Below are 23779 nucleotides of genomic sequence, written 5' to 3' on the forward strand. Positions count from 1 at the left end.
AATCTTGGCTCATTGCAACTTCCGCCTCCTGGGTTCCAGCAATTCTCATGCCTAAGCCTCTCAAGTAGCTGAGATTACAGGCACGTGCCACCACACCTGGCTACTTTTTTGTATTTTTAGTAGAGATGGGGTTTCATCATGTTGGCCAGGCGGGTCTTGAACTCTGACCTAACATGATCCACCCACCCAGCCTTCCAAAAGTGCTGGGATTACAGGCCTGAGCCACTGCACTCAGCCAAGGAATTCTTTTTAAAAAAGAGAAAACTGGCCAGGCGCAGTGGCTCAGGCCTGTAATCCCAGCACTTTGGGAGGCCGAGAAGGGCGGATCACGAGGTCAGGAGATCGAGACCATCCTGGCTAACACGGTGAAACCCCGTCTCTACTAAAAAAATTAAAAAAAACTAGCTGGGCGTGGTGGCAGGCGCCTGTAGTCCCAGCTACTCGGGAGGCTGAGGCAGGAGAATGGCGTAAACCCGGGAGGCGGAGCTTGCAGTGAGCTGAGATCTGGCCACTGCACTTCAGCCTGGGCGACACAGCGAGACTCCATCTCAAAAAAAAAAAAAAAAAAGAGAAAACTGGCCAGGCGCAGTGGTAATCCCAGCACGTTCGGAAGCTGAGGTGGGTGGATCACAAGGTCAGGAGTTGAGACCAGCCTGACCACATGCTACCAAATTAGCCGGGTGTGGTGGCACATGCCCAATCCCAGTCACTCAGGAGGCTGAGGCAGGAGAATTGCTTGAACCCAGGAGGTGGAAGATGCAGTGAGCTGAGATTGTGCCACTGCACTCCAGCCTGGGCAACAAGAGCGAAACTCCGTCTCAAAAAAAAGAAAAAGGGAGAAAACTAATTTGTTGACAGGAGACACAAAAAATGCTACAGAAAGTTCTTCAGGCTTAAGGGAAAGGCTATTAGATCTTCAAGAAGAAATGAAGAATATTAGAAATGGTAAATATGTGAATAGAAAAGATTTTATTTTTTCCTCTAAATTTCTTTAAAATACGTATCATTATTTAAAGCAGAAATTGTAACTTATGACAGGACTTACAATATATGTAGATTTAGTATGCACAACAACTACAGCATAAAAGACAGGTATGATAAATGGATGTACACACTTAAAAGATTTCTACATTTTATGTGACGTGGCACATCAACTCTAGGTAGACTGAAAAATTAAGAATGTATATTGTAATCACTAGAACATCCAACTCAAAAACATTATTAAAACAGTATAGCTAAAGAGTCAATAAATTAAAATACAATTATAAAATAATCTTATCTAAACAGGAAACATGTAAAATATTAGAAACCTATTAATAATTACATTTAATGTTAATAAACACTTATTAAAAGGTACAGATACAATATATAAAAATGCAAGACTCAAGTATATGTTTAAATAAACTAAATAGGCACAGAAGTACAAAGTAGATTAATAGAAAGAGGTATACTGTACAAACACTAAGCTTAAGAAGGCTGCAGTGGCTATATTCACATAAGATAAAGTAGATTTCTAACCCAAATTACCATAGACAGAGGGAAATTTCATAATGACAAAATAGTCAATACATTAGGAAGACATAACATAACCTAAGCTATTAGAGTTTCAAAATATGAAGACTGGTAGCATTTAAGAAATGGACAATTCCACAATCATAATTGAAGATTTTAACATCCTTTCTCAGCACCTGATAGAAATAAACAAAAAAATCAGTAAAGACATAGAAGATCTGAACAGTATTATCAACCACTTAATCTAATCGGTATTACAGAACATATTAACCCAACAATTCAAATTATATATATATTTTTTTAGAGACATGGTCTCGCTATACGTTGCCCAGGCTGGTCTCGAAATGATCCTCCCACCTCAGCCTCCCAAAGTGCTGGGATTACAGGCATGAGCCACCACACATGGCCTAAAATATGCATTCTTTTAAACTGTGTGTGGTACATTCACCATGACAGACAACATATTGGGTCATAAAACAAGTCTCAATAAAACTAAGAGGATTGAAATCATAAAGAGGATATTTTCTGACCTCAATGGAATTAAAGTAGAAATTAGCAACAATAAGATATTAAGAGGAAAAAAAACAAATGTTTGCTAATCAGACAACCCACTTTTGATAATCCATGGGTCAAAGAAGAATTCAGGGGGGAAATCAGAAAATAATGAGGCTGGGTGTGGTGGCTCACACCTGTAATCCCAGCACTTTGGGAGGCCGAGGTGGGTGGATCACCTGAGGTCAGGAGTTCAAGACCAGCCTGGCCACTGTGGTGAAACCCCATCTCTACTAAAAATACAAAAATTAGCTAGGCATGGTGGCTGGAACCTGTAATCCCAGCTACTCAGGAGACTGAGGCAGGAGAATCACTTGAACCTGGGAGGCAGAGGTTACAGTGAGCTGAGATTGCACCATTGCACTCCAGCCTGGGCGACAAAAGTGAAATTCCACCTCAAAAAAAAAAAAAGGAAAATTAGAACTGAATAATAAAATACAACATAAAAGGAAAATTAGAACGGAATAATAAAAATACAACATAATAAAATTGTAAAGTCACAAAGTAATGTTTAAAGGAAAATGTATGTATTTTAAATAACGTCTAAGATCAATGACCTAAGGCTTATCTTAAGGAACTAAAAAGATCAAAGGAAACTCAAGCTAAGTAGAAGAAAGAAAATAAAATAAATCAATTATATAAACAATTGAAAAAAATAAAACCAAAGGTTGGTTCTTTAAAAGTTAGGCGGGTGTGGATCATGAGCTCAGGAAATCGAGACCATCCTGTCTAACACAGTGAAACCCGTCTCTACCAAAAATACAAAAAATTAGCTGAGTGTGGTGGTGGGCACCTGTAGACCTAGCTACTCGGGAGGCTGAGGCATGAGAATGGCGTGAACCCAGGAGGCAGAGCTTGCAGTGAGCCGAGATGGCACTCCAGCCTGGACGACAGAGCAAGACTCTGTCTCAAAAAAATAAAAAATAATAAAAAATAAGAAACAAGTCAGATTAATAAAACTGATAAACCCCTACCCAACCTGATTAGGAAAGTGAGAACAGAAATTACCAGTATCATAATGAAAAGGAAATTATCAACACAGCCCCTACAGACATTAAATGGGTAACAAGGGACCATTATAAATAAACTTATATCTACAAATTTGATAACCTGGGTCAAAAGGATAGATTCCTTGGATAGATTCATTACCTAAATGACACAAGATCAAACCAAAAAATGTGAATAGCCCTATATTTATTAAGTACATTACAGAAAACTAGACAAAGAAAATTTAAGGCCCAGATGGTTTCAGACGTTAACTCTACAGATCTAACAAGGAAAAAGGGGATAGTTAGAATTGGGTTACTAAAAAGTTAGCTTTTAATATCAACAGGAATACTGGTCAAGAGTCCACATTATGCAGGTTATAAATGGTAGACACTATAAAGCAATAGGAATCAGCTCTGATGACACTCATTTTTTCTTCCCTTTCAAAGGCTTGGCAAATAAAGCCGGGTCAATTTGCTCCTTTGCTAGTCCTCTGACAGAGAAGAGTCTTGCTGCCCGCTCCTGCAGAGTGCCCCCACATTTCAGTCCAAGGGCTATCAGTTCACATTTGAGCTTCTCCAAACCCAGCAACTCCAGTTCTGCAACAGAGCTGAATGCCAATAAATCTATAGTTTCCTTATCAATAACCTGGGGGAAAAAAATAAAGTATTTAAAACAGGCTTCTTCCTCTGAATAAAGACTCAAAATTTTTTAACTGTAGAGTACTTTTTATTTCTTGAGACTTTTTCATTTAATTTGCCACATCCTGCAACTGAATTTTAATCATCCCTCCACATGTTATTCCACAAGTATTCTCAATACACATAAAAACTAATTTTTCATCTATACATTTAGAAAAAAGCATTCAGAACAGTAACAGAAGTATAGCATTCCCAAACAGATTTTAATATTGCTTTCTTTTCTGATTTTCTAGTAAAATCTAAACAGTAAAATATAGCCAGCCTATCCCCACACTATTCCCACAGAAAAGAGTAGGCACTCCTAAAAGCTTAATGAGAATCCCAAGCTTCTGAATCTACTAATTCCATAATCTTAATGCTTTCTGTTCTAATTGAGTAATTAAGACCAACCGTCAGAGCTCCCCCTTATATAACAAACTCAAATGCTGTTCAATAGACTCGCAACTGTTCTACTCACCAAGTGCCTTTATAGACTTTAAGACAAAATTAGCCTGTAATCCCAGCCCTTTGGGAGACGGAGGCAGGTGGAACACTGGAAGTTAGGAATCCGAAACCAGCTTGGTCAACATGGTAAAACCCCATCTCTACTAAAAATGCAAAAATTAGCCAGGTGTGGTGGCGCATGCCTGTAGTCTCAGCTACTCTGGAGACTAAGACAGGAGAATCACTTGAACCTGGGAGGTGGAGCAGAAATCACACCACTGCACTCCAGCCTGAGCAACAGAGTAAGACTCTGTCTTAAAAAAAAAAAAAGACAAAATTAAATATTGCTAATGATACCTTGAAAAGAATGAAAATGTTCATCTTTGGATGATTTTTAAAAACTACATTCAAAGAATAACTTTCTCTCACAGTTTTAAAATATTAAAGAGCTCTGGAGACAAACTCTATCTTTCTAGTTGATCTTTGTTTTCTTAAAAAAGCTATTTTGTTAGATTTCTGGGAGTTAACCTTGGCTTATTTGTGACCAAATTCTAAAATACCACTTATGTGTGTTTAAATAATCACACCTGGTTGTTAGGAATACAGCAGCTATTACTACAACATCAAGAACAAAACTCCATGGCTAACATTGAAAAATATCAGGTTTTATCCTATGATTCCGTTTTTATTTTTCTAAGACTTCAGTCCGGATAAAGCTCTTATCTAATGCATACACGTAACATAAATATTACATGCTTACAACTCCAGAGACTGTAAGGCCCTTAGCATAAAAAAATTCCAATATTCTCACCAGAAAGGGCAATTTATGCATTTTACTTACTGGGGTAGGGGAAGGTGCTGGCTAAATGAATGGTAGGTTTTGTGTTTATCGAAGGAAATTAAGTAGTTTAGGTTTCACCTATTCTAAAAAGCAAACCATTAGATCAAAGAACATTAGGGATTTTGCCGGAAGCCAGTCCATTGTAGACAGTGAAAACCAACTTTTGAGAGAATGAAATGAAAATGCTTTATTTTACTATTATTTTTTGAGATGGAGTCTCACTCTGTCGCGCAGGCTGGAGTACAGTGGTACAATCTCATTATTTCACTGCAACCTCTGCCTCCCAGAGCACAAGCGATTCTCGTGCCTCAGCCTCCTGAGTAGCTGGGATTACAGGCATGCACCACTATGCCTGGCTACTTTTTGTTGTTGTTGTATTTTTAATAGAGGCAGGGTTTCACCATGCTGGCCAGGCTGGCCTCAAGCTCCTGACCTCAAGTGATCTGCCTGCCTCGGCCTCCCAAAGTGCTGGGATTACAGGCATGAGCCATCACACCTGGCTGAAGATGCCTTTTTTAAAAGGCTGACTGTGGGTACTTAAGATTTAATGATAAATTTAAAAGGAGAGATTCCTCTTCTATAGAAGAGGTCTTCACATGCAGCTGAAACTATTGTTCAAACTATCCTCACATTAGAAAAGCTGAGTAGCAATTTAGTGACAGGAAAATGAGCACATTTCATCAAATCTAAAATGCCATCGATCGTAATATACTCTTGTTCATGTATTACTAAGAATAAACAATACCAATTAAGCTATAATATGTTATACACATCTTAGACATGCTAAAATGTGGAAAACATGCATCTTACAATTGATACACTATGGAATCAAGGACACCACCTAGTGGCAACATACTATAAATGCCAGAGCTTAAAAAGAGTCTTTTGGGGAACAAGGCAAGCTTCACCATAATCCGTACTTCTTAAAATCAAACAAGCCTTTCACTAAGCAGCTGAGGAGGAGAAGCATATTTCCATTTTAATGACTTATTGTGGAGATTAAATTGATTTAGCTCTAGATATCAACCCCAAAACATACTTACTGTGTCTCCTAGCTGGCTTTCCTGCAGTTTGACAAAGGCAACGTTTTCCCTTTCTTCAGGTGCTACCTCGGCAACTCTTTCCCCATCAGTCCTTTCTTTTGTCTCTTTATCCTTATTCAGTCCAGCCCCAGTGGGTTCCTCTTCTATGGGTTCTTTACTCTCTGCCTTCTTCTCCTGGGTCTCTTCTGTTTCTGTAACCATCCCGCTTTCCATATGCTCTTTGGACTCCCCCAGCCCAGCACATAAGTCTTCTGAAATATGCCTCCCAGAGTCAGTCACCGGGATCTGCAGTTGTTCCGGTGATCCACGGTCTGTATTCACTACTCTCGCCCTCTGAGAACTACTGGGAAATTTGGCTACCATCTCGACACCATCACTGCCAATTTTTGGAGCATGGAAACCCAATCCTGAAGTGCTTGGTGCTTCTTCACTGTCATCATCTGAGCTCTCAGAGCTGGACCCTTCTGCAGTCTCTAGTCCCTCCATGCCCAACCTGTCAGAAGCAACAGAAAGGTTTAACAGCATTTGTAGCTTCTATGTGAATTAAAGAGTTGGCTGGGCGCAGTGGCTCAGGCCTGTAATCCCAGGACTTTGGGAGACCAAGGCAGGCAGATCACAAGGTCAGGAGTTTGAGACCAGACTAGCCAACACAGTGAAACCCCATCTCTACTAAAAACACAAAAATTTGCCGGGTGTGGTGGCACGCGCCTATAATCCCAGCTATTCAGGAGGCTGAGGTGGGAGAATCACCTGAACCCGGGAGGCAGAGGTTGCAGTGAGCTGAGATCGTGCCATTGTACTCCAGCCTGGGTGACAGAGTGAGACTCCATCTCAAAAATAAATAAATAAAGCAAAGAGTTACAGTTTGTTCAGGAAACAGAATCTGTCTCTGCTAGCTTGAGATGAAGAACAGGTACATTTAGGAAAAACATATTCCAGAGCTTATAAACAGAAGGAAAAAATTTCAATGAGACTGGAACCAACTGTCCCAAAGATCCAAGAGAATCTCCTTTCTAAAGTTCTGAATCTCTAAAAGCAAAATTGATGTTGCTTAAAGTTTTTTTTTGCCGTATTACATTAACTTCGACAGTTGGAAATTAGATAAAATAATAGTTGGCCGGGCGTGGTGGCTCACGCCTGTAATCCCAGCACTTTGGGAGGCCAAGGCGGGTGGATCACAAGGTCAGGAGTTCAAGACCAGCCTGGCCAATATGGTGAAATCTCGTCTCTACTAAAAATACAAAAATTAGCTGGGCCTGGTGGCAGTGCCTGTAGTCCCAATTACTGGGGAGGCTGAGGCAGGGGAATCACTTAAACCCAGGAGGCAGAGGTTGCAGTGAGCCGTGATCACGCCACTGCACTCCAGCCTGGGCCACACAGTGAGACTCTGTCTCAAAAATAATTAATAATAATAATAATAATAATAATAAATATATAATAATAGATAATATACATAAATAGTTACTAAAGAAAATGCCAGCCAGGTGTGATGGGATCATGCCTGTAAAATCCCAGCACTTTGGGAGGCTGAGGTGGGTGGATCACTTGAGGTTAGGAGTTCAAAGCTAGCCCCTGGCAACCATTGAGTGAAACACCGTCCCTCTACTAAAATAGCAAAAAATTTAGCGCAGATGTGGTGGTGCATGGCTGTAAGTCCGCAGCTAGCTCCCAGGAGACTGAGGCCAGAGAATTGCTTGAAACCTGGGAGCCGGAGGTTGCAGTAAGCCGAGATCATGCCATTGCCACTCCCAAGTCCTGGGTGACAGAGCAAGATTCTGTCCTCTTTTTTTTTTTTTTTTTTTGAGACCGGAGTCTCGCTCTGTCACCCCAGGCCTGGAGGTCGCAGTGGCCAGATCTCAGTCAGCTGCAAGCTGCCCGCCTCCCAGGTCAGCGCCATTCGTCCTGCCTCCTAGCCTCGCCGAGTAGCTGGGACTAGCAGGCAGCCGGCCCACCGCTCGCCGGCTAGTTTTTGTATTTTTAGTAGAGACGCAGGGTTTCAGCTCGTGTTAGCCAGGAATGGTCTCGATCTCCTGACCTCCCGTGATCGCAAGTGCCCGTCTCGGCCTCCAAAAGTGCTGGGATTACAGGCTTGAGCCACCACGCCCGGCCGCAAGATTCTGTCTCAAAACAAAAAAGAAGGAAAGAAGAAAATTATTTGGTGCTGCTCCTTGACTTGATTGGTGAAAAAAAATAAAGAAAATCCTAGGAACAATTATTCTATTTTATAGAGGTGTTGCCCAATAATAAATATTAAAATACACACACACACACACACACACACACACAATTTATAAATCCTATGCGTGGGCCAGAAGTGGTGGCTCACGCCTATAATCCCAGCACTTTGCGAGGTTGAGGCGGGAGGGTCACCTGAAGTCAGGAGTTTGAGACCAGCCTGGGCCAACATGCCAAAACCCTGTCTTCACAAAAAAATACAAAAACATCAGCTGGGTGTGGTGGTATTTGCCCTATCCCCAGCTACTCAGGAGGCTGAGATGGGAGGACAGCTTAAGCCTGGGAGGTCAAGGCTTCAGTGAGCCGAGATCGTGCCACTGCACTCCAACCTCAGCAACAGAGTGAGAACCTGTCTCAAAAAAAAAAAAAAAAAAAAAAAACCAATGCTTTATTAATAATTACTCAAACCCAGAAATTACCCAAATGTCTACCAAATGGAGACTGGATAAACAAACTGTGGTACGTTCATACCATGCAATGATACTGAGTAATAAAAAAGAATGAACTACTGATACATACACTACCATGGATGAATCTCAAAAGCTTTATATTAAGTGAGAAAAGCCAGACACTAAAGGCTATTTGAGGCCGGGCGCAGTGGCTCAAGCCTGTAATCCCAGCACTTTGGGAGGCCGAGACGGGCGGATCACGAGGTCATGAGATCGAGACCATCCTGGCTAAGACGGTGAAACCCTGTCTCTACTAAAAAATACAAAAAAAACTAGCCGGGTGAGGTGGCGGGTGCCTGTAGTCCCAGCTACTCCAGAGGCTGAGGCAGGAGAATGGCGTAAACCCGGGAGGCGGAGCTTGCAGTGAACTGAGATGCGGTCACTGCACTCCAGCCTGGGCGACAGAGCGAGACTCTGTCTCAAAAAAAAAAAAAAAAAAAAAAGGCTATATGACATCCTAGGAAAGACTAAACCATAGTAACAAATATCACACTGGTGACCAATGGTTGCCAGGGTCTGGAGGTGGGAAAAGGGACTTAACTACAAAAGGGCACGTGGGAACTATTTCAGGTCATTAAAATACTATCTAGATTGTGGTGGTGGTTACGTGACTACATAGCATACATTTTTCAAAAGTCATAGAACCAATCAACCAAAAAGGGTGAATTTTGCTATATATAAATTATACCTCAGTAAACCTCATTTAAAAAAATACAAACCACAGGTAGTGTCACCACCCTTTCTCTCAGGAACATTTAATTCCCATTTCAGAAAGAACAAACATTGTATGCTGAACTCACAGTGTTATATGATCTTTGATTAACAATTATCTGTTTATCCCCAAAGGGGATAAACTTATTTTCAAGAACTTGGCCCAAGGGAAGTCACTGGCAACAAAGACGACCAACTAGAGGGACAAGAGAACTATCAGAAGAATGGACAAGAAAAAGTACTGCTGTGCTTTTTACCCTCAAGTGCGAAAGTGGTGAAGAGAAGTCTGGCAAAGTGACCAGACCTCAATGACCGCAAAAAAACACAGAAAACAACCAGCTGGAAAGTACAGCTTGATTTCCACCTAGAATTTCTAAAAGTTACACCCCCTCAACACCAAAAAAGTAATTCAAATATAAAGCTATTTTTATGTTTCAGTGTAAGGAAAAAATTCATCCTTTAAAAATTCAATTAATGGCATTCACAGCAGAAACCATTACCGCAGTATGTACAATGTGACAATCACTGAAACCTAAAGCCCGAAGCACTCTGGAAATTTTCTGAGCTCCCACCAAACATTACACAAAAATGTGTTTATGCCAGATAAACATGAGAAAATGTCTCATATCAGTCCTCAAAGATCAGTTGGGAATGAAAGTGAAACACTTACCAGAAGCATCTCCTCTTTCCCGCACTGGCTCCTCTGTCTGTTTTAGATTTGGTAGGCCATTGCCGTTTCCGATTCTCACTGATTTCTGCTGAAACCATCTTGCTGGAGGCAGCCTGCATACCTAACCAGAAATTTAAACAACTCAGTTTCTACTATAGGGACTGAGTTTAAAGAAATTATAAATAACATGGATTGCAAAAAGAGCTGCTATCTACAGTTCTAGATTTAAATTTCTTAAGATACCAACATTTTATACAGTTAATTCCAAATTTACACAGATTTAATAAACATTCTAGTCTAGGAGCAGATTTTTAAGGCACCATTGCACAATTTAGAACTTTTGAGACTGACAAGTTCATACTTAGCCCTCGCCAAACCTAATTATTTATTCCTGTGTTAGTTATTTGCATACACTTGTCTTTTTCCTGTTATGTCATGACCTTTTTGATGGAAAAGATTGTTTCTTATTCAATTGTTCCCATACTAAGCCTGCCATAATGTTTTGGATGCTAAAAACAAAAGTTAATGATAATCATTCGCATTAAAAACTGACCTAAAACCGGCAGGAAATTCTTTGAGGTCTAGACATCTTCTGAAGACTTAGCTTATCTCTAAACACAAACAAAAATGTTCTTACCTGGGGCCCATGACCCCATGGAATTCAGGGGTTAAATATGCCAAATGTTTGCTGGGCACAGTAGCTCACGCTTGTAATCCCAGCACTTTGGGAGGCCAAGGCGGGCAGATCACAAGGTCAGGAGTTTGAGACCAGCCTGGCCAACATGGTGAAACCCTGTCTGTACTAAAAATATGAAAATTAACCAGACGTGGTGGCGCACACCTGTAATCCCAGCTACTCCGGAGGCTGACACAGGAGAATTGCTTGAACCCGGGAGGCGGATGTTGCAGTGAGCCGAGATCGTGTCATTGCACTACAGCTCTGGGTGACAGAGCAAGACTCCATCTCGGGGGAAAAAAAAATGCCAAATGTTGTGTATGTGTTCTTTTTTTTAAAAATATACTGTGTTCATTTTTGAGGATAAAAGTTCCAAGGTTTTCATCAGATTCTCAAGACATCTGTAACCTAAAAAAAGCTTAAGAACTGCTCTTTGTGTGTAGTGTAGAGCAGTCTGAACAGCTGGCTTCAGGGGTGCCAGCTGAACACATTAAGGAATCCTCATTCTCACCTTTGAGGACGGAATCCTCCAGACGCTCAGCCATCTCATGGCACTGCTGCTGGTAGTCAGGGTTGGTGAAGCAGTGCTTGGGTTCTACAAGCTTCCGCTGCAGTCGCTCCAGCCGCTTCTGCTCCTTTTCAGCCTCTCGCTCGGCTTGTTGTTTTACCCATTCAGCCATTCTGGGGATGAGGGAGGAAGAGATGTAACTGAATGGATATATTACATACACACTTTTATATATAAAATGTCCCTCATGAATTAATGCACTTGTTCATACTGTGATAATTCTCTTAGAAAGGTGTGCCATGCTTACTACTAGCATATGGTACTGATCTTAACTAAATCCCAAAGATAATTATTAAATTATGGAAAATGTTAAATCTGATAATAAATTCAGATGTAAATATTTTAAGTTTCCATTTCCAATATGCATGGCATATGTATAATCACTACTGATAGGAAAGTATATGTCTCTCTTCAAAAAAAAAACAAAAAAAGGTGGGCATCCTACGCTTTTTCATGATTGACATCACGTAGTCTCCTTCCACTGAGATCCCGACAAGCTTCTCGATTGGTTGTCTTCTCAATCTGAGCACCAAGTGCTCGGAGCATAGATCCAAAACCTGAACAGATGTATTTGGAGAAAGCAGGTTAAAATGTGTTCAAGGATGAATAAAAGCAGAATTTGTGAAAACAATCTACATCACAAGATTAACAATGATCTCTACTTTCTTTTATTTTTTTTTTCTTTCAGAAAAGATGAACATCAAGGTTCTAATTCAGGCGGTGAAAGTAAAAGAACCTCATGCCTTTCACCTTTCATTTTATAGTTCTGAGATAAAATACCTAGCCTTCCCAAATCTAATTTTTTATCCTTGTGTTAGTTATTTGCACACAGGTATAATACCTGTACAGCTAGAATACTTAAAAAGCTTTACCCAATGACAGATATACCAAGATTCTTAGATTAAGGACTTAAAAGTATATAGTGAGATTTTCAATGAGTTTAGAAGGAAAGGCAATTTTAAGCTCTCACTGGCTGATACGACATGCTTCATTCACTCATTTTTTTTCCCCCTAAGAGATGGGGCCTTGCTCTGTCACCCAGGCTAGGGTGCAATGGCTTGATGCAATCAAAGCTCACCGCAGCCTTGAACTCCTGGGCATTGTCAATGGATCTTCTTACCACAGCCTCCCAAGTTGCTAGGATTACAGGCATGTGCCGACGCAGCTAGCTTTTTTTTTTTTTTTGTAGACACCACGGTTTCACCATCTTACCCAGGCTAGTCTCAAACTCCTGGGTTCAAACAGTCCTCCCACCTTGGACTCTCAAAGTGTTGGGATTATAGTTGTGAGCCACCACACCTGGCCACATGCTTCATTATTTTTTTTTTGAGACAGAGTCTCACTGTGTCGCCCAGGCTGCAGTGCAGTGGCACAATCTCGGCTCACTGCAGCCTCCACCTCCCAGGTTCAAGTGATTCTTGTGCCTTAGCCTCCCAAGTAGCTGAGATTACAGGCGGGTACCACCACACCTGGCTAATCTTTATATCTCTAGTAGAGACGAGGTTTCGCCATGTTGGCCAGTCCGGTCTCGAACTCCTGACCCAGGTGATCCACCCACCTTGGCCTCCCAAAGTGCTGGGATTACAGGCGTGAGCCGCCATGCCCAGCCCATGCTTCATTCTTAATGACACGATTTCAAACAGGTGGATACAGTCTGAGATGTCAGCTCTCTGAAAACCAAACCAAATCACTGTAGATTTTGAGAAAGCTTAGGGATCACATGTTACTACATTAAGGAGAACACCAAGAACTGTTTATATTGTTTTCGCTCTTTGTCATTTTCTTTCTTAGTAGTTGTGTTAATACAAACAAAACCTCAATCTGCCTCAACTTGTAAACAATTGTGTTTCCTAAGGTAACTTTAGACTTCCTTTGGAACTATAATAATGAGAGAAAATTCTGATTAAAATGGAAGGAGATTTAGAAAACAAAACTATTTATTCAGCAAATTGAACAGAATAATGGCCATCTCTCTTCATCTAATTTTCCCCAAAGTTTTAGGGCCTGGGTTCCCTAAGAGCTATCCAGCTGAAGAAAGTGGGAATAGTATCATACAATATTTCTTCCTCGACAAAAATAAAAGACAGCCTGAGCAACATAGTGAAACTCCATCTCTACAAAAAACACAAAACTTAGCTAGGCATGGTGGCGTGTGCCTGTAGTCCCAGCTACCAGGGAAACTGAGGTGGGAGTATTGCTTGAGTTCAGGAGGTCAAGGCTGCAGTGAGCCATGATCACACCACTGTACTCCAGCCTGGGTGACAGAACGAGATGGTATCTCAAAAAAAAAAAAAAAAAAAAAAAAAAGAAAAGAAAAGAAAGAGAGAGAGAGAAAGAAAACAAAAGAATAAAAGAGAAAATGTCCAAAATCAGGTTAAGTAAATAAAAGAATTCATAAGGCAAAACAATATTGGCATACTAAAGAGACTAAGAAGTTTGTTAATTTAATACCATGGCTAAAGACAGCAAATGTCAGCAGCAGAATATAAAAATAAATAAATAAAAATAAATAAAGACTGCAAATGTGCTACAATTAAGTAGTCAATGTTCATGTCCTACCTCCTTTTCCACCACAAAGTCTGGGTTCCAAACTATAAACAGCTCCATGCTGCACTGTGTCACTGCTGTTAATGAGTGCTCCATTGCATTTCACAAAGAAGTTTTCCACTGGAACATCCTAGAGACAAATTTGGTTTTTTAATGCCTTTTATGAGATAATAATCTAAGTTTGTTACAAGGCGGGACCTAGCTGTCTTTTTATTACTCTGGTTACAATAGTGGGTGTTCAATTAATATTTGTTGAACTGAAAATGTAAACTACTGGGAGAAAAAAAGTCATTTCACATGATGCATTTTGGGTATAAATTTTTCCCAATATTACCTAATTATCACATATAGAAGAAACTTCAGTCTTTTCGGTCAAAACAAAAACTGCTTCTTCTTCTTTGATACGTAATCTAAGTCAAGGTAGAAGACTAAGCAGGACTCAGATTAAATAACTGTGGAGGTACCATTTTCTGACTTTCTTAAACAGGTAAAACTAAATTGAACATCAAAAGTAGTCCTCAATCCTAAAAAGTGCAGGTAGGAGGAATAAGAAGTAGAGAAGGAACGAGTCAAGAGTATGGTTTTTAATAAATCAATATAAGTACACCATGGGAGACATAAAACATGAAAATGAGCAAAATGAGCAAAGTTGTTGAAGATGATGGGCAGCCCCAGATTCTGTGGCGCTGCCCCAAAGCCTACATGAATCAATACTCTCAGCAGTCCTGTAACCCAGTAAAAGCCCACTCTGGACCAAGGAAATACAGAATTACCAACCAGCACCAGGCTGGTGGATGTATGGAGACTGAGCTATGTGATTATAGTTCTCTACCACAGTCACTGCCCAGCCAGGGCAGAACAGGTGGAGAGTTGGATTTATGTTATCTGGGGTTCTCCTAGGCAAATATAATGGCGGGAGGGAAGAGCATGGGAGCTCAGCTCAGGCTATTTGCAATGAGGTAACATGAAGGACTATTCTTGTCTTTAAAATACTGTATACCTTAACTGTTGTAAACATTTAATAAGATGGGTAATACATTTTGTATCTATTTAATGTTTACACATTAGAAGCCTTTTGTATGTCTAATGGGTAGGGTATTTTAAAAGATATTAATATGAAGGCAGAAAGTATACACCAAGGAAATTATGTACACTTCATTTCCAAACAGAATGGCTTATTAAACAAAACAACTGATCAACAGAATTGCATTTTCTACGTAAGATTCTTGTCAATGAAGTCACAAGCAGAAAAAAGGATACAACATTTAGACTCAATTTAACTGTTTTTAACCATTTGTGCATTGTAAAGTGCTTCAAACACAAATTACCATGTGTGTTTTAGCACAATCAGCCTACCGCTATCAGAGATAAACCTGTCAAACTTATTTATTCACTGCAACGAGGGGAACTGCACACCAGGAGTCATGGGTATCTCACCAACACAAAGAAAGGAGTGTCATTACAAGATTTGGGGCTAGGGTGGAGTTGAGGTGAAATTGACATCAAGCAGTATTTAAACACGTTCAAAATAAAACAGGACTGTATATAAAAACATCAACATCAGCTCCGGATTGTGAAGGCTCCTCTTTCCTTGGAAACTACAAATTTAAGATAAATGTGGAAAGTTGTGTCCAGAAACCCTTAATGGGATGCTCTGTCCTGGGTTGGAAATCAAGAATGCTTCTCTACAGGGCAAGAGTGGGAGGGTTCACTCTTATTGAGAGAACTTCAAACAGCAAAATTCCTTAGATATTATTTGGTTTTCAAGACGGAGGTTTCTCAGTGAATAAGAAAGTAGCAGACCTTCATGGGGGTCGTTATGACATTATGACATATCACCATTTCCTATACTCTGTAGCTGTACATCGGTGTAGTGTGGGGACACAAAACAAACACAAATTTTGCAGCTGGCTGTATTTGTGTCTGTTATCCCAGCCTGATGAAAAGCAGGGCAGATTTTTATTTTCTCAGTGGGAGTTAACACTATCTTCATCATGTGTCAGACTAGTTTTGTTTTTAAAAACATAGGTGTGAACTTGAGCTATTCTTATTTGTTCCAGTATCTCATCAAATACTCTTTTGTGTTTCTATTCATATTTGCTATGGTCATGTTTCTTAAGTTTCTGACTGAATCCACTCATTTATATTTCTTTTTTTTTGAGACGGAGTCTTGCTCTGTCACCCAGTTTGGAGTGCAATGGCTCAGTCTCGGCTCACTGCAACCTCCACCTCTCAGGTTCAAACGATTCTCCTGCTTCAGCCTCCCGAGTAGCTGGGATTACAGGCGTCTGCCGCCATGCCTAGCTAATTTTTGTGTATTTTTAGGAGAGATGGGGTTTCACCATGTTGGCCAAGCTGGCCTCGAACCTCTGACCTCAGGTGATCTGCCTGCCTCAACCTCCCTAAGTGTTGGGATTACAGGCGTGAGCCACCGCACCTGGCCTATTATTTCTTGCTTCCGATTTAAAAATAATTATTTCCAACATACCTCATGATTAAGATCCTATTTTTTCTGGTTTCACTTTGGATCAATTGTCAGCAAGTTTGAAAACTGTACTCATAGGCCCGAAAGAGAGGCTCAAGCCTGTAATCCCAGCACTTTGGGAGGCTGAGGTGGGAGGATCACCCGAGGTCAGGAGTTCAAGACCTGGCCAGCGTGGTGAAACTCCCGTCTCTACTAAAAATACAAAAATTAGCCAGGCATGGTGGCTGGCGCACTTAATCCCAGCTACTTGGGAGGCTGAGGCAGGAGAATCGCTTGAACTCAGGAGGTCGGAGGTTGCAGTGCCGAGAATGGCGCCATTGCACCCAGCTTGGGCAACAGGAGTGAAAATCCGCCGGTGGGGGGGGGGTTGGGCGGAGAGAAAAGAAAACTGTACTCATGAGATAAGAATTATTTTCAAAGGAATTAGAATGCAATTATTTTCATGGTCAAGAACAGTTGTGCTTACAGTTTTTAGACTGGATTACAGAGCAGGAAGGAAAACATGGAAAGTGAAAAACCGTATTATTTGCAAACACACATTGCTTCTTCACGGAATCGATCCAAGTCTCTTAAAAATCTGGTTTAGACTGCAGTGTTAACATTTGTTAAGCTTATAAATAGTAAGCAGAGGAAATAGCCGAGGAAAGCATGGATGAGGTGCGGAAAGAAGAACAGAGTTCTAGATCAAGTGCCAACATTAAAATTAGATTCAGGGAAACCACTAAATTCTTTTGACAACCGGATAGGTTTAATATCTTATTGCTGGTAAAAGCTTACTTACTTGAGAGTTAAGTAAAAGCTCACGTGTAACTTGGGAAGTCCCTGGTAGGCTTTCACAAATGTGCATGGACAAATAAGACCATCAAACGATTACTCAACACTTCTACATAACAGGCCCTAAGAACCCAGGCTCTCAACAGGACACACGTGTGAATGCTTGGTCGCAACGAGTGACCAGAAGAATCAATTTTCTTCCCCAATCATCCTTTGGCCTGGGTTCGGATATGACATATTTCTCTAGGCTGGGGCTTCACAAGGCTGTGTGATGACTGAACAAAATACACGTCACATAACCACAGTAAGAAGGTGAAGACTGTAGCCTTAAAAATCAGCCTGCCCAACTGCCAGAAGACCGTTATTTTTACGGATAAAGAAAGAGAAACAAAGTATTTGTAACTATGAGCCGGACTAAGTGCCTCTAACAGTTTTTTTCTCCCTCTTGGTGGGGAGACAAAACCACCACCACAAAAGAAAAGTAAAGGAAGCTCTCTGTAACAGTTCGAAGCACCTTAACACTGAGGAACTCTCAGCCTCAAGAAGTGAAAACCCCAGAGAATAGAGGTACCCCGCCTCCCTCCTCCGGACAGACCTACTCCGCACCCAGCGCTGCCAACTGTCTGCCTCTTTCTCCTTCCTAACAGGAACCAAAATCCTCACCTGATCTTGGCAGTGCCGGTGGATAAAATCACGGACGGTGCACCGAGCCGAGGCACACCGCACCGCCTTGCACCCGAAGCCGGGACCGCGAATCCATACCAGCCCAGCGCCTTCCGCCATATCACCAACTCCCCGAACCTCTAGCCTCCCTGAGACACCAGGCGCCGTAACTCGCCCGGCGCATCTTGATGACGCGAGCATCTCCCAGCGCCCCGCCCCTCACGCTTCCATTCGCTCCTCCCCTCCCCTGGGGCTGGTCAAGTGAGTCGGACGGCCGGGCGGCGCGGGCTGGGGGAGGGGAACAGGAAAGGCCTGGCGGAGGCCGATAAGGCAGCAGAGCACTGGGCGAGGCGTTGTCAGGAGAAGTTGTTAGGGCGGGGCTCGAGGGACCGGCTATAAAAGGCTGGCGCTGGGTTAGGTTTCGAGCTTCCTGGCCATAAGTGATAAGGCTGTAACTAAGCACCGCCCTGTGCTGTAGGCTTTGGCCTTTTTCCTCCCATCTGTGTAGTTATTTTTGGGTCGCGGAGAATTGTGGCCCAAGAAAGCTCTGCTCCTTGGGAGTGTGGGGAGAGAAGCTGCAGTCCCGGAAGCGGTTTTAGGGGGCCGCTTCCTTGGCCTGGAGGAGCCCCCCCAACCCGAGGGGGCCAGGGAAACGACCCCGGGAGGCCCCCAAACAGTGGCCCGCGTGGTTTCTCCTCCAGGTTTACAGAGCGTTCTCTTCCCCTCCAGAAACAGCCAACCTCCGGGTTTCTGCCTGCCACGCACGGTTTATTCTTATTTCCGCCTGTTTGTGCTCTGCGTTATCTCCACTTAAGCTCTGTTTTCAAAATATTTCACCGCAAGTGGGCTCTTGTGAAAGGCAGTGACAGGAGTGACGTTTATAGTCATGCTGCTTCAAAAAACTCTACCATAACTTTTATTCTGCACCATGGAAACACACTCGGACAGATTTGCATAACGTAACTTTAAGGCTCAGGGAATCTGAGGGAGTCCGTTAATATTTAATAGGCTGAGATTATGGTATTTCTAAAACCCTGAACAATTCAAAAGCCACCAGTGTGAAGATAGGAAGGTTATTAGGAGATATCTGTGCCTCCTAAACGCAAATCCATCGGCCCACAGAATTGCCTTCTCTGCTGTTAAAATGCTTGGCAAATGAAACTCCTAGCTGAGGGGGTAACAACAAAAAATTCAGAAATCGTTTAGAGGTGGCAGTGTGTGCGAAAATGGAATTTCAAGGCCTGGGAAGTTAATAGATTCAGTGGTCTTTATTTCACACACGAGGGAAAGTTGGGGAGAGAAAGGGCCTCCATGGGGATGTCAGTAGATAAAGAAAAATTACCAAAAAAATAGAAATAAAGATAGATTGTACCCGCCAGGCGTGGTGGCTCATGCCTGTAATCCAGCACTTTGTGAGCCTGAGGCGGGCAGATCTCGAGGTCAGGAGTTCGAGACCAGCCTGACCAACATGTTGGCACCCCATCTCTACTAAAAATACAATAATTAACCGGGCGTGGTGGCGTGCGCCTGTAATCCCAGCTATTCAGGAGGCTGAGGCAGGGGAATCGCTTGAACCCGGGAGGCAGAGGTTGCAGTGAGCTGAGATTGCGCCACTGCACTCCAGCCTGGGCGACAGAGCAAGACTCCTTTCACCAAAAAAAATAAAAAGATACATTGTACCTAGGAAGCAGTATTTTGGAAAAGTGGTGCCACAGCAACCCTGGGGCGTGAAGGTGTCGCCAGGTACTTGTAAGCCATCCACACTCCAGAAACCTCAAGTTCCTCTGCAGTTTCCTCCCCAGCTGTCTGTCCTCTGGGTTCCTGAAAAAGCAATCTACAGATCTGAGCCTTAAGATGCTTCTTTTTTTTATTTGTGATTTCTTCCTTCTGGGGATCAAAAATGACTATTTCAAATAAATAAATAATTTTTTTAATGACTATTTCAAAGGTCTGAGATCCTACAAGTAACTGTGTAAATATCAGTTTGGGTTTCCATAACATTTCTGTGTCAGGATAATGCTTTGTGTCTTGTAAGGAATGATTATGATTAGTCTTCTTTTTCTTTCTCTTTTGAGACCCTCGCTCTACCACCTGGGCTGGAGTGTAGTGGCACAATCATAGCACACACAGCCTTGAGCTCCTGGGCTCAAGTGATCCGCCAGAGCCTCCAGAGTAGTTGGAACTACAGGCGCATGCCACCACACCTGACTAATTTTTAAATTTTTTGTAGAGACAGGTTTTTCGCTAAGTTGCCCAGGCTAGTCTTGAACTCTTGGGCTCAAGAGATCTTCCCGCCTCACCCTCCCGAAGTGCTGGGATTACAGGCGTGGCCTGCTGTGCCTGGCATAAGTAGTACTTTCCAGTAAGGAAACTCCACATCATTTATTACTAACATTATATATAGTCCTCATAAAACCTGATATCTGAATGGAATTTTTCACTTTTTATCCCTCTGTTGCATTTAAATTCCTATTAAAGAGTCCCAAGTATTGAATAGGTGTTTGTCATTTAAAATATGAAATAACTATTGATATTAGCTTTTTAAAGACACAAATTTCCAAGCAATATATATAATTTGTTGTTAAAACTTCAAAATGGGCCTGTAGTACCATTACATGTACAGAGTAGACATTAAGTAAATATTAGTTGGATACTTGATGGATTACTAAGGTAGTTAATTATCCTCAATGTACATATGATGAAGTATATTTTGCACTAATGTGACACAATCTGTTCTAAGGATGCAGAATTTAACTTGGATTGCTATTAAATTCCTTTAAAGAATGGAGAAATTAAAGCATGTAAAGTTAGGGCTATGGCCAAGAACACAGTGCACATCAGTGAAAAAACCAAATCTGGAAAGACAGCTATTAGCTGGGTTGCTAAGGGTGTGTGGTAGCGTCCAGTTGACAGTGCTATGTGGCGAGGCTGGTCAGTGATAGTGGAAAAGAGCCAACTGCTGCTACCTTTCCCACCTCGTGATGTCAGGTGGGGAAGGCACAGGAAGGCACGTGTCTGGTTGTAACAACTAAATGGTGAGTGGCAGAGGGGCCAGTTCCTCTATTGTCTACATAGTGTGGCCATGCTCTTAGGACTATATTTGGTGTGGTTTCCAGTAAACCACACTGGCTTTCTTCCTGCCTATGTTCTCCAGAAGAATGCTCTGGCCACACATTTGCCTTTTGAGGACTGGTTCTGCTGCTGTGAGAGGGACACTGTGAGGGCATCTTGAGGCAATGTGGAATAATTGTTCACTGCCAGGAAATGACAGCATCAGACAATGTTTGTGTGGCAACCCATGACAGGGGCTCAGTTGAGCCAAATGTCATGCTGGTCTGCAAGAACAGGAAGCAGAACTGTATGCTGGCAATTTCCATAGACAGCAGCCACACTCCTAAACTAGTGAATCTATATCCATGTGTGACATACAAGTCGCACTTCTGTGTTTTCAGCCATGTTTGTGCGCAGAGAGGAAAGGTGGTTGCTAATACCTTATTTATGACAAAAGACAATGGGACAGGCTGACTCCTGTGCCAGAAACATAAAACTGCCATAAACTCCCAAATTGGCAAGTGTCGCCTTATAGATGGCTCCAGCCCCAGGGACAATGAGGTCAGCTCCTAGGATGGAAAAACAGCATCTGGATGAGAGCTGTGTAGTCCACAGCAGGTGGTGGATAGTGTGGGAGGTGGAGCCTGAAGCAAGCCCCAAGATGCTGGCTGCCAGGGAAGGCACAGCTCCGCCCTCCTTCCTTATTGGATGGAAGAAAACAGGACAATGGTGAGGTGGAGTTGAGAGGCAGAGAAGGGTTGTGTTCAGCACTGACACTGGAAAGGAGCATGAGAGGGCAGAAAAGAACACTAGGGTAGAGGTGCAGAGCAGAGATAAAAAGCTGGCCTCACAGTCAGTGCTGAGTACAGAAGCCCACCTCTTTGTAGTATCAGCAAGACAAAAGGACTGTCCTTCAGAGTGGACTTCTGCCAATAAATTCTATCACTCCCAGTTGCTCTAGATATTACCTTGTTTGCATCATCATGACAACACTAACTTATGAAGTCCTACTGGTTATCATTACTCTTATCATCACCATCAAACAATGTTGTTTCATTAAAAAAATAATTTCTATATTATTCACTGTACTAAAACTATAAAGCAAAACTAGCATAGTGCCTATCTTCCAGAAATTTAGTATCTCAATACTAGAATTTTTTTCAACATTGAACTTGATTTCTCTCTGGTCAATAAAAATCCATGATCCTGCTTGAATTCTGTATAGCCAAGCATTTCAAAAGGGGATTTTCTTGCTGGAGAAGTGATAGGTCTTTGGGGGTAGTTTAATTAGTTAACATTAGTGTAATGTCAGTCTGTTAGGGTTTTCCAGATAAACAGAACCAATAGGATGAATGGATGGATGAATAGACAGATAGATCAATAAATACATAGAGAATAAGGAATTGGCTCACATGATTATGGAGGCTGACAAGTCCCAAGATCTGCGGGGTGAGTTTGCAAGTTGGAGACCCAGGAGAGCTAATGGTGTAGTTCCCACAAGAAGGCCAGCAGACTGGAAAATTAAGAAAGAGTATGTTTTAGGTTAAGTCCTCAAGTCCAAAGGCAGGAAAAAGCTGATGTCTCAGTTCAAAAGGAGTCAGGTAGGAGGAGTTCTCCTTTACTGGGGGAAGTGTCAACCATTTTGTTCTATTCAGGCCTTCAACTGATTGGATGAGGTCCACCTACATTAGGGGAGGCAACCTGCCTTAGTCAGTCTACTGATTCAAATGTTAACCTCATCCAAAAACACCCCACAGGAACACCCAGAATCATGTTAGAACAAACATCTGGGCACCTGATGGCCCAAGCAAGTTGACGTAAAATTAATCATCATATCCACTAACTGAGTATATTATAAATAAATAACTTTTGGCTGGGCACGGTGGCTCACGTCTGTAATCTCAGCACTTTGGGAGGCTGAGGTGGGCAGATCACTTAAGGTCAAGAGTTCGAGCCTGGCCAACATGGCGAAACCCCTCTCTACTAAAAGTACAAAAATTAGCCAGGCATGGAGGTGCATGCCTGTAGTCCCAGCTACTTGGGAGGTTGAGGCACAAGAATCGCTTGAACCCGGGAGGCAGAGGTTGCAGTGAGCCGAGATTGCACCACTACGCTCCAGCCTGGGCAACAGAACGAGACTCTGTCTCAAATAAATAAATATCTTTCATTACTTTATTTAAATTTAGCTGTGCAACCAAAGAGGAAAGGTTATTTTGAAAATAGGGACTGACTAAAAGTCAAATGCCTCTTATTCCCCGGATGTTTTGCTGTGTGAACTCAGGAAGCTCATCTGACTATTTTACACATTTGTTTCTGAATGGTTGACGAGTTATGACTATGACTATTGGTAGAATTTACCTATCTACCACAGGATGTGGCCAGACTTCCAAATTGTGAATCCTTTGAGATTTCTTTTCTTTTCTTTTCTTTTCTTTTCTTTTCTTTTCTTTTCTTTTCTTTTCTTTTCTTTTCTTTTCTTTTCTTTTTGAGATAGAGTCTAGCTCTGTCACCCAGGCTGGAGTGCAGTGGTGCTATCTCAACTTACTGCAAGCTCAGCCTCCCAAGTTCAAGTGATTCTCCTGCCTTAGTCTCCCAAATAGCTGGGATTACAGACGTGTGCCACCACACCTGGCTAATTTTTGTATTTTCAGTAAAGATGGGGTTTACCATGTTGGCCAGGCTGGTCTCAAACTCCCGACCTCAGACAATCCACCTGCCTCGGCCTCCCAAAGTGCTGGGATTACAGGCGTGAGCCACCGTGCTCAGCCTTCTTTGAGACTTCTAAAATAGAAGGTGTTGTGCTCTATCAATTAAAAAGTCAGGGGCTGGCCGGGCACCGTGGCTCACGCCTGTAATCCCAGCACTTTGGGAGGCCGAGGCAGGTGGATCAC

General features: G+C 42.1%; 1 protein-coding gene and 1 long non-coding RNA gene across 2 annotated transcripts in view; one reads left to right on the plus strand and one right to left on the minus strand.

The window, feature by feature from the left end:
* Positions 1–2953: 2953 nt before the first annotated feature.
* SDE2 (spliceosome associated SDE2) lies at positions 2954–18139 on the minus strand. Its single transcript, XM_017887031.1, has 7 exons — positions 17838–18139; positions 13928–14045; positions 11814–11925; positions 11312–11481; positions 10125–10245; positions 6060–6552; positions 2954–3699 (listed from the first exon to the last, which is right to left on the minus strand). The coding sequence occupies exons 1-7, from the start codon at positions 18036–18038 to the stop codon at positions 3478–3480; spliced, it is 1437 nt and encodes a 478-aa protein (XP_017742520.1). The 5' UTR covers positions 18039–18139; the 3' UTR covers positions 2954–3477.
* Positions 18049–23779, plus strand: part of LOC108538756 (uncharacterized) — an 18521-nt gene continuing 12790 nt past the window's right edge. Inside the window, exon 1 of the long non-coding RNA XR_001888182.1 lies at positions 18049–18098. This is a non-coding gene — a long non-coding RNA (uncharacterized LOC108538756). The remainder of the gene's footprint in view (positions 18099–23779) is intronic.

This window comes from Rhinopithecus bieti, unplaced genomic scaffold (genome assembly GCF_001698545.2).
Source record: "Rhinopithecus bieti isolate Rb0 unplaced genomic scaffold, ASM169854v2 scaffold_15336, whole genome shotgun sequence".
NCBI lineage: Eukaryota > Metazoa > Chordata > Mammalia > Primates > Cercopithecidae > Rhinopithecus > Rhinopithecus bieti.